Raw genomic sequence first — 16572 nt, 5'->3', positions numbered from 1 at the left:
GCTTTTTCATGATGGGTCAAAAACTTTTTTTTTTATTTTTTGTAATAAATAAAAATGGTTTTGGTTTCAGTGTGGACGAACAACTTTCATTTTTTGTCGGGTCGATATGGGAGTGGTCAAACTGAACCCGCCCGAATCAACCTGTTTGTATTATACAATGAGTCAAAAAGTTTCAGTTTTTATTGGGTCAGAAATAAAATCTAACCGAAATCAACCTGTTTGCTGTTTTGAATTTAATGTGGATGAAATTTGGTCATCTGCATTTCTATAACGGGTCAAAAACAAGTTGGACTTACTATGACAGTAATATTGTTTAACAAAGGATCAAAAATCGATTGAACAAGGAAATGAGTTAATTCATAGACAAGGCGGAACGAATTGTTTCACACATGAAATTTGGGGATTTTGATAACTCGGTGGTTATTAGTAATTGTATATGATTATCTTCCATGGTATGACGTCGTGTTTTCAGGTTGATAAATGAACAGATTATATTTTGATCATCTATTGATTATAGGATTTCGGAAATACCAAACATATAAGAACATGTTGGTATTATGACTTAGCTTGAATGTAGTATTAGCATATGATACAAGTAAGAAAGTGTGCATGTAACCGACATAAAAGACTCTTTGAATATAACCTAAAATATATGCATTAAATACGTAAGCCTTGAGGCTAAGTATGTCACGCATGAATATCAAGAAAATATTATAATTGAAACATCAAATTTTAAAAGGATAAGATATTTAAAATATGGGGCTTTGATATTTTCCTTCTCAATCGCATCAAGTTTCTTCTAAAGTTACTAATTTCTGAATTAAAATAATATTTATGCCTCATAAATCATTTGATTTCGATATATTTTGCTGTTTATGAAATTCATGAATGTTGATTATAATATAACAAGATTATAAATACTTTAATAGAGACAGAGCATTTAAAACAACCAAAAGTCTTGAAATCGAGTCCCGATAATAACAAGAAATTTCCTTCTAAATAAACAAGGAATATATATATATATATATATATATATATATATATATATATATCTACATATTCTAATAAAGTAAAATAAATGTGAACATGTGTCATGTTTTGGTTAATTCTCACAATTTTTTTCCCTCCAAAACTAACATACCCTAATATGTGTAATAAATCAATAACTATTCACTTTCTTTTTACACTATATTTATATAATATCTATATATTTATATAAATATAAATACAAATACTAATATATTATTTTACTATATATTTCAATACATTGTGAATTCCAAAAATCAACAACAAATCATGTTTTTCAAATGAAGATTGTTTCGGGTTTTTTGTGGAACTTAAATTTGATTTTATAGGTCAAAAGTTGGTAAATAGATTGTTTGGTATAAGTTAACTACATTTAGGTCAAATTTTGTTACGGGTCAAAAATGAAAATTTTGAGTACTTTTAAAAGTTTGAGAATGCAAAATAGATTTATCGTCAAATTTGTTATGGGTTCAAAGTGTTGACTTTAAATTGTCAAAAGTATGAAAGTTAAAATTTTAAACATAATTCGGGTTTCAAATTTATTTTTAAGGGCATTTTTTGAAATAATCAAAAGGTTCGGGATTTAACAAATTGACTATTTTTCCCTCAACTATTAAAATTTAAGAAAAGATTGCGAACACTTTCGACATGCCAACCCATACCTATCAATGCTTCTAACTTTTATCAAATTTGAAATATTTATGTGAACATTAATTTTTCCTTAAATGGTGATCAGAACGTTGTAGGGAAGCACGTCATGCAAAACTATGCTCAAATGAAACAAAATATTCACAAAATTAAATGGGTTAACATGTTATTTTTTATGTTGTCATTATGACAAAGTCGAGAAGCCCTCTGAAACTTATCAAAATCTTTTTCATAGTGTAGCTCAGAAAAACATAGTTCTTGAAGAACATTCACTGCTACAAGTTAATGTCATACTTTCCTTTGATGGGTGGTAAATTGATAAATATATCAATAAAGGTAACGCCTCTTTTGTATTTAGGCTGAGTGGTTAGAACTACTATCGTATGATAAGTCTTATTTCCGAAATTGGTTCGTAACCAAAATTCTTTCAATTATATACATATGACACCGAGAATGAATTTTTCAATAGAAAGAAACATTCTCGGGTACGTTTTTGCACGGACAGTTTTTTTATTAAGTTCATTTAAAAAAATCATTTTGTGATATAAATAAAACCAATTTATGTACACATTGTATATATACAAACAAAACTGTAATACATTTTTTTTTTCATATACACTATGCAATTACTTTTTGACTTATAATTTTATAATTTGAATTATCCCGTGTGTGACACGGGTTCTAAAACTAGTATATATATATATAACCTAATAACTTTTCATTGAATAATTGATAGTTAGGCTACACAAAAGAGGGTAGCCTTCCTCTTAAACCAAAACTTAAGCATAAATATAAAAACTTAATGCAAGGGTTGATTTCTTTTACAAACATGTCATCAAAAACCAGAACATGCTGAAAAGAAAAACTTACCTCCAGAACACAAAAAAAAAAGTTTTTGTGAAAGTCTAAATAAAACTTCTAAGTAGTAATATATATCATATATGTAAATTAAGCATCTCATAAAGATGATGCCTTTTACCCTTGTCTTCTCATCTCTTCCAAAGTCTTTTTGATAAACCTTTCAGCCCTTTCATCAATTGAATCTTCTTCAACTTCGCCATTGCCAGTTTTGCATAACTCCAGCAGCTCCTCCACTGCAGCCTCAATCGCCATCTCTCCTTTAACCCTCAATGTAGCACTCATTTTCTTGGTTTTTACCCTCACAGCTTCCCCTAACTTAGTCACCATCACATTCTGCACAGCCGCTGCCCACGTTCTTGCGCCCGAGCCTCCCATTCCCATCCCTCACCACCTCCACACAGACCCCAGCTTCGACAACTAACCGTGCATTGACCGGCTGGTCAAACTGCATGGGCATGGCTATTATAGGAACACCAAACTTCATAGCTTCCATGACTGAACTCCAACCACAATGACTCACAAAACCACCAACAATTTTTGTGTCCTAAAATTCTTGTTTGTGGGGCCCACCCTTCAACTAATAAACCCTTGTCTTTTACCCTTTCAAGAAACCCTAATGGCAAAACTTCAGAAAGCTTTATTTCTTTTTTTCCTTTTGGGAACCTTAAAACCCATATGAATTCATGTTACTCATTTCCAACCCGTGTGCTATATCCTCCAAATCACCACTAGAAAGAAAATATTCACTCCCAAAAAAAACAAAAATAGTGGATCCAGTGGGTTTTGTGTCAAGCCACTCGATCATACTGTTTTCTTTCATGTTCACATGGCGCGGGTCCACCGCAAGTGGACCCAAATGCACGATCTTTTTACCGGTCAACACAGAAAGATAATCAGAATTCTTACCTTCAATCTCGTTAAACGATTTAACAAGAATAATACTTGTCGAATTGTTATAACACCCAATGATACTCCCTAAATCTTTGTGGTTTTCTTCAGTGCACTCGACACGATAGTTATTATTAGCAGCAGCAACACTAGTGGTGATAAACACCACAGCAGGGATTCCAAGGGCGGCAGCCGCCTTTGGAGCCCACGGTTGTAGAATATCATAAATGAGCAAATCAGGCATTAGGGTTTTCAAGATTATCGAAAACCTAGGGCTTGACATATCAAAAGCTTGCTTGAGAACCGGCATAAGATGGATAGGGAGGCCATTGGTGGTGTGAAGGTGTGGTGGAAGTTCAGGTAATGTGGGAAGTTGCAGTTCTACAAAACGAATTGATGCTAAACTTTGCTCGTTTTTCAATGTTTTGGTGACCGAATTGAGGTTAGCAGGAGTCGAGCAAAGGTAGATGTCGAAGTTGTTTGTGTTACTTAGTTTTTTGGCTAGTTCTAGGAAGGGTGAGATGTGACCATGGCCTAACCATGGGAACATCAAAACAGTAAGCTTTTGGTTGTTCATTGTCATTCTAAAAATCGAAAGACAAAAGGCTATGCAATTTGATAATTTGATAATTCGAAGGTGGTTGTTTTTGGTGATCAAAGTTCGTATATATATATTAATTTTTCTACTCTGGAAAGTTGCTTTACACATGGAAAAAATTGCATGAAAACTTTTATTTACATGCATCGGGATTTTAGTTAAGAGTTGATATTTTCCACATATAACTACCATTAACTATGTGTTTTATTTATTTTGAGAAAATATATTTTATTATTATTGCAAATCATGGCTTACATAAAAAGTAGTTGGTTTTTATATTTTTGTTTCTATGTATATAAGTTACGGTTGTAAAAACGATCCAAGGGCAATCTCGTGATCTTTCAATTTGTGATTGGAACGTTATTGTAATTAATTTGGACTTATTTTTCGATTGTTAATAAAAAGGGCAATCTCATAACCATTTCGTAGCTATAAAGTTGGAGTGCTTTATCATATTCATTATCATTATTTTAAAATCAGTTAATTGTTCTTTTCAAAATTTATAATTTTTTAAATAGTTTATATAAACTTTGATAATTCGATTACTTATCTCATTGAAATATATGTGTTATATATAGAGTACAAGATAGTAAGATACAATAGAATAGAGAAATTAGTAGAAATAAATCAATCTATAAACAAAGGACATATACATAATACCACGAGATCCGACATATCTTATTGTTTACTTCCGTGCATTCCCAAATAAATATTCGTCTTAAACCATCTAGTGTCTCTATTACCAATGATTGAGCTTTAAACATAGATTTAAAAAAAAAAAAAGTACCAAAAGGCTGCCCAATACTGCCTTAATCAATATTATTGTGCCAACAAAATAAAAGGCAGTTTAGTCTTTCAGCTTCATAGTTTCAACTTGAACAGTCTGTGGGATTTAAATAAAAAGGCAGCTATACTGATTTAATACCCGGTCTTTCTGAGACGAGATATCAACTGTTTATATTGATTTTGACGTTGCATGTCTGACTTATTAGGAACATTATCAAGGAGGAAACCCACCACCGTGGTCAGTGGCGAAGCTTGACCCGTAAACCCGCAGGGGGGGGGGCTTTATACGCGTATAAAGTTTCGGACGAAACACGTAAAAAATTTACACTAGTGAGAAAAAAACGTGTGTGTGTGTGTGGGCGGAGGGGGGAGGGGATGCCATAATGAAGTTGCGCCCCTGACTATCAGTGAAAAAACTCTCTTGAGTCAGGTTTCAAACCTGAGACCGTAAAGATCCCAAACCTTAAAACGCCATATAGTTCGACTCTTCCTAAAAACATCAACCGTTAGATGAAGTAGTTATGTTTTAGAAGTTAGAAGCCAACACTCATATGCCCTAATTTGTCTTTTTAATACTGACAAGTTCAATTGACGTGTTGGAAACAAATCAACAATGATGTCTAAATTTGTCTTGTTGATACATTTATAAATGATACGAGATAACGAGGTTACATGTATAAATAATAACCATACATGAAGTTTAGGTAGACCGGTTATTGTCGAAAGCGAAATATACGCGTTATTCTTTAATAAATGAAAAATAAATAAATAAATTCGATAACGAAATTAACGTGAAAAAAAATCTACCCTTCTTTTTGTATTCTACACCTAACGAATTTATTTCACCTTCTCATACCAAACAAATTTATTCATAAAAACACACATCTACTTAAAATATGTGGGTGGTTTATAGATATGGTTTTGAAGTTGTTTATTATTCCATTGATAAACAAATACAAAACAATCAAGGGTGAAGAAATAATAATAATAATAATAATAATAATAATAATAGTAATAATAATAAATAAATAAATAATACACATTTTTTTGAATGACCAAGTGCAATTGATTACCAGGGGACTTTGGAAAGCTTCACCCACATACAACCGGCCTGTATTTCAAAGTATGCATATGAGTTGAGAATCGAATTTGGCAGTGTTTTAAAAACTGGTACGTACCGGCCGGTTGAACTGGTTATACCGGATTTTCGTAAGGTCACCGGTATTTAGAGCCCGGTATTTTTGGACGATTTGCTAAAGTATCGTACCGCCGGTTTTTTTAAAAATACCGGTTTAAAACCGGCAAACCGGTTTTAAATCCAAAAGATTTTTGATATTTTTTGCGGCACATATTTTTAAAAAGGGCTTTTACATAGCGGATAAGCTTGAAACGAGTAAACACGATGAAAGACGATTAGTTAATCAACCAATTTTGTATCGTGCAAATTCATGTTGGGTTATTTACATATTTTGTAATCGACTAATTTCATATACAAAATATACAAACTTTCTATCTGACTCGACCATTGTTCACGGGTGATATTTGGTTCAAGTGTGATGTTTATTAATGTACTTTTGGGTTATTTTTTGAGTTGAAAGTGTATTTATATGAAATTACAAGGTAAATTATTTAACCCGGTTGAAACTCTCGACACATTCCGGTTCAACCGGTTGTACCATTTTTGAACCAAATCCGATACGTATAAAATACTGGTTTTTAAAACATTGGAATTTGAAACCTCTTACATAGGAACCTCATATCAGTGGGTAAACCTTTCCATCTCCAATCAGTTGAATTAGTTGTCATTGGCTGATTTTAATATATTTAAAATACACATTTTTGAAAACATACAGGATGATTTTAATTGAATACAAATGAAGCCCATATTTATATTTTTTAACCAAAAACTCACAAGCCTTTTTAAAATTACATCACTTGTAAGAGACTTTGCTCTCTCAATATCTTGTTACCATTTGCTATAAGCCTAATTTAATATAAGTGGAATTTATTGAAGTACAAATTAGCCCCCGATGTAGAGTTATATGATTGTTACAAGAATTATTGTTGCTAGTAAAATAGAAAAAAAGATTCGATTCGTTACGGTATCAGTACGGTCTTGCACTATCGGTATAGCAACCTTAACTTAGAGAAAACACAAAAACTAAAAATTGTTATATGTCAAAAAAAGATATCGACACGTATTTTATATCACCATTAATACCAATTCCAAGACTGATACGGTTTGATCAGAATTGATTTGGTTCCGGTAGGACACCACCAAACACCCCATTTGCAGGCAACTAGCAATGGGTTTTTGTTCATCAAGGCTCTCTCTAAACCACTAATAATAATAATAATAATAATAATAATAATAATAATAATAATAAAACAAAACAAACTTTCTACGCAACCAGTTTGACCATTTCAAAATTTAAGATGGAGATGTTAACTTCAATGTTAGTGCTCTAAATTAGTAAATTAATCAAGGTTTGATAAATATAGTAAAATATTTAACTCTTAAAAGAACTTTATGCATTGGTAAGAAAGTATTTTACCTAAATTATTTTTAGTTTTTTTCTTCTAAACTAAATCAAATTTCATTAAATGTTTTAATTCTATGCATTTCTTTCCATTAATGTAGAGGTGCACTTAAAACTGGTTTAGATTAAAACCGGTTCAATTTGATCAACAAAAGTCAAAACCGGTTTATGATCGGTTTCGGTTCTGGTTGAAACTGATTTATTGACCAGGTTACGGTCGATTTAGGTTTGGGTCTTGATCGGTTTTGTTTCGGGTTGTGACCGGTTTTTTCCCGGTTTCGGCCAGTTTCAGTTTGATTAACCGGTTTTAGAAAATTACAAACCGGTTCCAAACCTACGGTTTCAATCCGGTTCAGTTTCGTTTCGATTTTCAGTTCAGTTTAATTAACCGATTTATTTGCCCATCTCTGCATAAATGTTAAAAAGAAAATTAAGTGAACAAGATAAAATATCTTGCTTCCTATTTATTGATTATTCTTTATATCCAAGTTGACTTCAATTTAATAATTTATTAAACGTGATTAATTATTGTTAGTATTTTATAAGCTAATTAGTAAACAAGATTGACAGGCGTTACATAAATAATTAAACACTTGTAATAATATATATTATTTATTTATATATATATATATAATATATAAGAAACTATATAATAAAACGTATGCAGCCTTCCAACCATTGACTCAACACAAATGAGTACCATTGAAGACGACCAGCCTCTATCACCGGCCGGCCGGTTATTCGTTCAACCCGCAACCAATCAGATCATCAACGGCGTTCTCGGCCTCGAACGGCCTATAGAACTCGCCTCCGTTCGAACCGTCATCTCCGATTCTCTCATGATCAAACACCCCAGGTTTTCCAGCCTGCTATTCACGGACAAACACGGCCGTGAACACTGGCGGAAAACCAACGTTGACATCGACCGACACGTCATTGTCCGTCCTGACCCTGTCGGTGTAGGAGACACAAACAGTGACTGCTACACCGACAGGGACGAGGAAGTGGTCAACGGATACATTGCTGACTTGACAGTCTCGTGTCCGTTGACCACTGATAAGCCTTTATGGGAGGTCCATGTTTTGACCGCCCATAAATGCGTGGTGTTGCGTATACACCACGCGCTTGGCGATGGCATATCGCTCATGTCGTTGATGTTGACTTTATGTCAGAAACTCAACGATCCGGATCAAACGCCTACGATCGAACAAACTTCACCGACGCGAAAACGGAGAAAATTAGGAACTTTGGATAATATTATCAAAGTGTTGAAGATAATATGGTTTAGTTTAATATATGTAACGGAGTTTATAATGAGGGGGCTATGGGTTAAAGACCGAAAGACGGTGGTTCGTGGAGGCGAAGGGGTGGAGTTGTGGCCGAGAAAGCTCGTAACGTCCAAGTTTAGTCTCGAAGATATGAAAATGGTTAAGAGTAAAGTTGCCAATGCGGTGAGTTTTAAATTTCTGTTTTGTTTTCGGTTAGTTTTCCGTTAAGCTTTCGTTCGGTTAATGTTGATGGTATTGATGCAACTAACTACCGTTAAGTTTGGTGATGTGTTAGTGTTATATTGGTTGTAATATTAGAGGTCCCACCTTGCACAATAAGTGATGTGTGGATAAGAGTATCATTAAAAGAGTTTCGGTTTTGGCTCGGTTTGTAAATAAGCGACTCGAGTCACAAGCTAAGGTTGGCTCGCTCATTAGACTCTTAAAGTAACTGTAACTTTTAAGTTTAACCTTTCATAACTGTTCGGTTTAAAAATATATAAAATCAAGCCAAAACCAAACTGGGGTGGATTAGTTAAAAACTTGAGCAAAAATCGAGCTCAAGTTTTCAGCTTGGTTTAACTTGTGAACAGCCTTAACTTTGAAGGGTTTTGGATACTTTGAAAGTGATCATGAGTTTTTTTAAAGTTGAACAACTTCGCAAATAAGCTTAATAAGAATATATATAACAAGACTATGAATATGCAATTACCTTTATCTTTTAGTTTGAACTTGCAATGTTAACAAAATTACGAAGTTTTCGGTACATAACACGGGTCGAGATAAATGAGATTTTGAAAGGAAATAACAAAATGAGTAAACAAATATTAAATTGGTAGCCGGTATGATCAGAGGTGCACATCCAAACTGGTTAACCGGTTTCTATTGGAAAACAACTGGCAGTTAAACGGTTCGGTTATATCCGAAACCGATTATGCCAGTTAAGGTTTTTGTGCTTGAAAACCGGTTACTGACCGACCCAATCAACCGGTCTAACCGGTTAAGACCGTTGACCAATAACCCGGCTATTAAATTAACCGGTTTCAATAACCAGTTAACCGGTTTATGCATGTCTAGCAGTCTAGGTATGCTCGACTAAACAATCACCCCAAAGTGAAGAAGTTTTAAAAATACTTTCTTTAGCAGCTTATAATTTTTTTTGTTAACCATCGATTTAGTCTCTTATAATTTTGAAAGGCAAATCCTTATTCTAACACCTAATAACGCCAGGTTAAAGATCTCATACTATACATTGTATAGGCAATTCTAGATCCGACTGATTGGTGCCTAAATTTTGAAAAATCTGTGAATGTCTGGAACCTGACAACTCATTACATGGACCCACCATAGATGGTCTTTTATTTTGCTTGGTCCATTAAAGTGGGTGGCATTATTTGGTTCATAATAATTTGCTAAAGGAATTGTCTACAAATAGTGGTGGTTACAAATTGTCTACGGTCAGCCACTCGTGGCATACTACTTTTTAGAGTTTTTTAAATGAAACGAATCCAGTTAAAGTAAATGTCACGAAGTTACTCCTCAGACTCAGTGAGTCGTCCGAAGACCAGCCAATCAGTCCACTCATAATCAGAGTCTGTTGGTTTCGTCATACTTTAGACTCATTAGGCGAGCAGCAAAAGCTCGCTACCAGCGATGCGTTCGTCGTGCAAGCACGACTACGCATGTACACCTCCTTTCCCGCTGAGGCCGTGCCCAATGAAGTCCGGGACGACCCAACAAACCCAAACGTTTCAACACAAATTAAGCATCCCGATTTTCAAATATCTGGTCCGTGACATAAAACTAACCATACAAAAAGGGAGGTGAAGAAACACTAATCGACCCCGGGCAGATTACGGATAATCTGGGGGTTAAATAGATGTTTCCCACGAGGGGTTAGATCCGGCAAAGATGGTTCTTCTGATAACCTGCAAAACAGACACCGTGAGCTCGTCACTGAGAAGGGGGGGGGTTCCTCCTTGTGACCACCCTCCGGCGTGAGAATCAGACTAGATTGCTCTTGAATATAAGTATATATTAAGAGATTGCTAGAGCAGATATCAGGTATAAGATGTAAGATACAAGATGAGATTAGATGATCATACCATTTGGGGTATTTATAGCCGAAGGTAAGTTTCCAAGAAGGTATAGCCGGCTGAATAGTATTCCTGTTCTACCAACTGTGGCCTACGCACGTGCCATGCTGGTAGTTGGTGGGTAGGCAGCGGCTGATAGTGACCAGGCCTGCTGTGTGCTATTCCTTTTCCACCAACTGCCGGCTATGCACGTGGTATGACAGGAGTTGGTGAGTAGGTAGCGGCTAATAGTGACATACAGTACAAGAGCATGCTGCTCGCCATACTGTTGTCAATGAGCTGTCGTATCTCTGGTCAGATCTTTTGCCCATACCTCGTCAGGTACAGTACAAAAGATCCTCCAGTATCGTACGGACTGGCTTATTCGGGCGGGAGTATTCCCCCTCCCGCCTTTGTGCGGGATTGTTCCCGGCTTTGCTCATTCCTTCAGGTGACTACTGAATTATTGAGAGCTAAGTGCCTTGTGCGTGTAGCCTTGCTGCGCGGGTGGCCTTCCCTGATGGCTTGTATCCGCAGCTGCGGGAACAGGCGGAGTACTTCACCATTGGGAGGCATTTCCTGCGGGAATAGCTTGCGTACTGCGCGTAAGGACGTAACGTCTCTGAGCATGGTGGGTCCTGCGGATCCAGTTGGTTTCTGCGCAGACGTCTCTCTTCAAGGTGAGTCCTGCGGGTCCAACTGGGCTCTGCTGGGACCTACCTTTTCAAGTCCCCCCAGTCCAATGTTCTTCTCATGAATGTTTAATAAAGTGAGGTGAACTTTTGGACTTAAGCAAAGGGTTTTAAAAAGGGTTTAGTTTTAAGGTTTTCCATGGGGATTCTTCCCGCGGAAGTCCTAATGTCACTTGCAGAAATTCCCGACTTTCCTGCTTGATCTTTGGGTATGATGCGGGTAGGTCTGTATCCTCCTCGCAAGTCAGGAGCGTTGAGTCCCACTTGTGTGGATTCTCCATGAGGTTTTGGTAGTTTTGAACATAGTGATCAATTATGTTAAAACCACCAATTCCATCCTGAAGCTTCAAACAATGTAGTTCTCGACGTTCCCGCTATGCGGGGATGTTATTCCCGTTTCCGCAAGCATTGCCCAGAAGATCCTTCTTGGTTTCAATTCCCTGCGGAGCGCTAGGTATGTGAAGGGTTTTGCCTTGACACTGTACCCGCACTCGTCTTACGGTTACTTTACTTCCAAGGTATTCCTGGCGTCAATTCCCTGCGGGTGCTAAGTATGTGAAGGGTTTTGCCTTAACACTGTACCCGCACCCGTCTTATAGTTACTTGGTTGCCGAGGTATTCTTGGCTTCATCCCGATTTTCAAATATCTGGTCCGTGACATAAAACTAACCATACAAAAAGGGAGGAGTTAAGATACATATGTTGTAAGAGATGAGTCATATTTATACATTGTAAGAAGTTTCTTGTGACTAGATAATATAAAGCAGATACATAGAAATTATAATTTATTATATGTCTAACAGCATTCATAACAACTATAATTTATTATATGTCTAACAATATTCATAGCAACAAACCGTCACATCATATTCTAAAGTTTAAATAAGTAGACTTCAGTCCTGACTTCACATTCACAACAAAGACGTTTGTTTCCTCCAAGTCTGCTGTAGTGTCACCTCACCCGGACCTTTGGCATTACACCCATTATGGGTGCTCTAAGTTTAATATGAGTGTTGTATCGTCTTTTTCAAGGCATTTTTAATAAGTGGTGAAGGATAATATCATTTATACATTAAATAATCATATATATGATGGAGGTTAGGGTGTCAAAGTAATTCAATAATTCTAATTATATATATATATATATATATATATATATATATAAAATTATTAGGGCCATCCACTTGTTACAATCTCAAGTATTTTGCATAAACAAAATTTATATTATCTATTACATACTAGTACATATGGGATGATCAATTTCATATTAATCAGTACAGGTTAAAACTGTAAATGTATGCCAAAGCATAAATAAAAACTGTATATCCACATCAAAATTGCAAAAATCTTATTAGATTATTTATGAGGTTGTCTGTTTCTTAACTGGTCAATTCAATCTACACTCTCTAATAAAAGCCTATAATGTTTTGTCACCTGTCACTCTCATATTAATCCTCTCAATTTAAAACCAACTAAATCTCTAAAATCCTTCATTACCATTTATTTGTTAGTTAGTAACTATTAAATACTAATAATTTGAAGGATGCAAATAACTCAAAAAATATCTAGATTGTTTTAAACGCTATTGTACAATGGTTGTCTCTTAACATGCAAGATAATTTAATGTTTTTTTTATATATATATTTTGCTTAATAATTAAATATTATTTTTTTCATCAATTACTCGTGTAATACATAGGTATCAAGCTAGTAGACCATAAAACAAACACTTGATATCTAGTGTGTTTTTGAAACATTACTTGTAGTAGATGTTTCATATGCATAGAATATGTTGTAGTGATAGGCAAAATGACGATTTAAACGTACTATATGATGAAACCTTACATTGTGTGTACATATATATGATCATCTATATTGGACTAAATCATTCATGATCATGTATAGGCTATTTTCATTGTCATTTGTGTAAACTTCATAACAGATTATTGAATGCAGACGATAAATGACGTTCTTTTTGGCATAATATCATCAGGACTATCAAAATACTTGGATAGCCGATCACCAGGATGTATGTATTCTCTTTACAATTGTCATTGATTTTTGATGTGTAAAAATCAAATTTTGACTTATCGAGTTAATTACTTGTTTTTAATTTCTAGATCTTCAAGAGGGACTTCAAATCACAGGTGTCGCCCTTGTTAATCTAAGACCATCACCAGGACTCCAGGTTGCATATTTGAAGCATCGTAAACATAGATTTAGTTTATAGTACTCTTAAGAAATTGTATCTATGAAAAAAAACACTTAAAAAGAAATGGACCCGAATTTTATAATCACATGTGATTACTTAACCCCGACTCATTCTTGAAATCACATGTGATTACTTTAACCTGAACCCCTTTTTTAAATCTGAAGGCCTAGAGTACTTACCTTATTTGTAAGTTTTTTTTTTTCTCAAAATGTATAGAATTTCTGCTTTTTGGTCCTTGCTTGTAACTTGTAAAAAACTATTCCAAAGCCAAGCCAGACCTAAACTGAATATTTGAAAATACAAGTTCGACGCAACTTGGAACCAATACGGCCACAGAGGTAACAAAACTAAAACTTTTTGCATAGTGATTCAAACCCATTTCTTTGCTTAAACAAGTCTCGCTATAATAATAATAATGAAAGGAAAAAAAATGTGAATAAACTATATCTATAACTAGTTTTTTATTGTATCATGTATTGGAATGTATAATCAGATTAGATTAGAGGCCCACGGGCCCTAATAATTCCATTAACCAAAATTTGATCATACATTCCAATATCATAGACCAATAACCGGTCCTTACATATGTCTGGTTCAGTCAAGATTGGTTTTGGTTTATTTAGCCGGTTTCAAACAACATGGACTAAGTTTTACACTATGTCAAATTTTTATTTCATTACAACATGATGAAAAGAAAACCTTTCTACCAAGTTGTCATGTTTTAAAATTTTTATTTGGTTAAACTTCAAGATAATTTATGAATTTTTCAGGATATAAAAGAATTGATGAAGAAAAATGCTGGGACAGCAGGATGGGGAAATAAATTTGGTATTATGCTCTTGCCTCTCTACTATCACAAAAATCAGAATGATCCACTTCACTATTTGAAAAGAGCCAAAATGATGATTGATAGGAAGAAGTTGTCCTTGGAAGCTTTTCTATCATACCAGCTTGGGTACTTTGTTATGAAGTTCTTTGGTGCAAAGGTTACAAATTATCATTTTTAGACAAGTAAATAATTATTTTATATAAAAAAATATATTTATATTACAATTGACTTATTATGTTAAAACTTTGTTTTTGTAAATATAAAACTAAGATCATTCCCAATCAATTCTCCATCTCAAATCTAAAAATTAAGCTGAAAATCACTACATTTTTCTCTTATTTTTAATGAAATAATACTTTTTTTATACTTTATCATTACATTTTCTCTCACCTTCACTTACAACTACTTTCAAAAAATATTAAAAATATTATGAATGATGAACAATGTTTCTTCAAATTTCATCATAAACAGTAACATTTTCTCTCTATTTCACTCAAAAACACTCCAACCATACCCTAAAAAATGAAGAACACACTCACATAATATGAATAATCCATTATGAATGCTTAAACAGAATATTATAGAATATCAAATTTAATAAAATAGAATGTTATCATAGAATAGCAATTTTATAGGCTTGTAATTTTTTTAAGTGGATATTTTTTTTTTCTAAATACACTTTGTTACCTTATTATAAATGGCTAACTAGATATGATATGATACCATCTTTACAAATTAAATGTCTTTTAAGGTACAATGTATTTGTCTTTATTGTTTTACATGTTACATGTTAACCCATGTTACAAGTTACAACTTAAATATACCATGCTTGCTTAATTAAATGGATTAGAAGTATCATATTTTACAACTTTGCTAATGAAGTTGAGTTTTAAGTAATTGTCATTAATTGGTATTTGTAGATTGCAAGTATACTTAACTACAGAGTAATTTGTAACACTTCATTCACGATTTCAAATGTGATGGGCCCAAAAGAAGAGATCACGGTTGCAGGCATCCCAGTCACATACATAAGAACTACATCATCAAGTTTACCGCACGTACAAGTTTCTATACTTTAAATACAAACACTACCACCATTCATCTGTAAGCAACTTGTGTGTTTTAATAGTTGTGTTGATTTTGGATGCAGGCAATTACAATGCATATGGTGAGTTATGCAGGAAAGGCCGATATGCAGATTCTGGTTGCTAAAGATCTCATTCCAGACCCTGAAAAGTTAGCAAAATTTTTTGAGGATGCGTTACTTGAGATGAAAGAATACGCGATAAAAATATGAGAAATTTAGATTCAAATATCTTTGAAATATACACAAAAATGATCCAACCTAGAAGTCTTAGTATTTATCTCATTGCTTTTATACCTACGGACATGACATGACATTATGATTGTGTAAGTATGTAACACATTATCGTTATGTTAATTTGCATTACAAATAGTTGATGCTTTTATAAATCGGGTGCTTTACATGAAATACCAATTTGCTTTTACTTATGTCTGAACACTTAATACTTTATTGTCGTATTGAACTAGAAAAAAAGAAAATGATAGTGTTCAACTGTCCATCCCTCTTGCATATAAACGTCGTCGCCCATCCTCTCCAGCTATCCCCTTATACACCGTAATCGAACCACCACCACCCTAATCGAGCCAGTATCATGATATCGCTTTACCCGTCAAATGGTCATACATAGTTTTATGATCAACACACAACCGCGGTTTAGAAATCGAAGGCAGTATTTTAGTCTAATAACGTGTTCTCGGCAATTTAATGTTATTTCGAAAGTCTTTAGTTAATTGAAGCTACGACTAAGGGTTAACACTAGAAAATTACATAAGTTTGATCTATTTACAAATGAATTTTATAGATAAATCACATAAGGGATATGTCTACTTGCTTTTGATGGGTTTGAATATTGGGCTAATGGTGTGTATTTTTAAGATAGTTGTTCTTGGAAGTTGGAATATTCTATTGTGTACTTCGGCCCAACAATATTCCATGCATTAAATCAAAGGTGCACAAATCAGGTATTTTGTAAGAACTAGAACAGGAACCAGTTTCACGTATGGTCGGGCAATATTCCAGGCTTTCCGGGATTTTGAGTTTCGGGTCGGGTTTTGACCGGGTAAAG

The 16572-nt window shown here is 34.3% G+C and overlaps 1 protein-coding gene and 1 pseudogene across 1 annotated transcript; one reads left to right on the top strand and one right to left on the bottom strand.

Annotated features, from left to right (window-relative positions):
• Nucleotides 1-2649: 2649 nt before the first annotated feature.
• Nucleotides 2650-4006, bottom strand: LOC143548116 (UDP-glucosyltransferase 29 pseudogene; annotated as a pseudogene).
• Nucleotides 4007-7999: 3993 nt separating this feature from the next.
• LOC143548096 (wax ester synthase/diacylglycerol acyltransferase 5-like) lies at nucleotides 8000-15719 on the top strand. Its single transcript, XM_077039351.1, has 6 exons — nucleotides 8000-8798; nucleotides 13338-13410; nucleotides 13502-13569; nucleotides 14364-14579; nucleotides 15343-15480; nucleotides 15573-15719. The coding sequence occupies exons 1-6, from the start codon at nucleotides 8040-8042 to the stop codon at nucleotides 15717-15719; spliced, it is 1401 nt and encodes a 466-aa protein (XP_076895466.1). The 5' UTR covers nucleotides 8000-8039.
• The last annotated feature ends 853 nt before the right edge of the window (nucleotides 15720-16572 follow it).

Source organism: Bidens hawaiensis, unplaced genomic scaffold (assembly GCF_021521415.1).
Source record: "Bidens hawaiensis isolate Kalapana, Puna unplaced genomic scaffold, B.hawaiensis_p1.1 tig00014910_1, whole genome shotgun sequence".
Lineage (NCBI taxonomy): Eukaryota > Viridiplantae > Streptophyta > Magnoliopsida > Asterales > Asteraceae > Bidens > Bidens hawaiensis.
This window is presented reverse-complemented; position numbering and strand designations above follow the sequence as displayed.

Bases quoted from the DNA above. Each gene is read 5' to 3' on its own strand.
- LOC143548096 (XM_077039351.1), top strand. From the start codon at position 8,040: ATGAGTACCATTGAAGACGACCAGCCTCTATCACCGGCCGGCCGGTTA. The intron at 8,799-13,337 runs GTGAGTTTTAAA...TATTGAATGCAG, and splicing joins AGAGTAAAGTTGCCAATGCG to ACGATAAATGACGTTCTTTT. The intron at 14,580-15,342 runs GTTACAAATTAT...TGGTATTTGTAG, and splicing joins TGAAGTTCTTTGGTGCAAAG to ATTGCAAGTATACTTAACTA.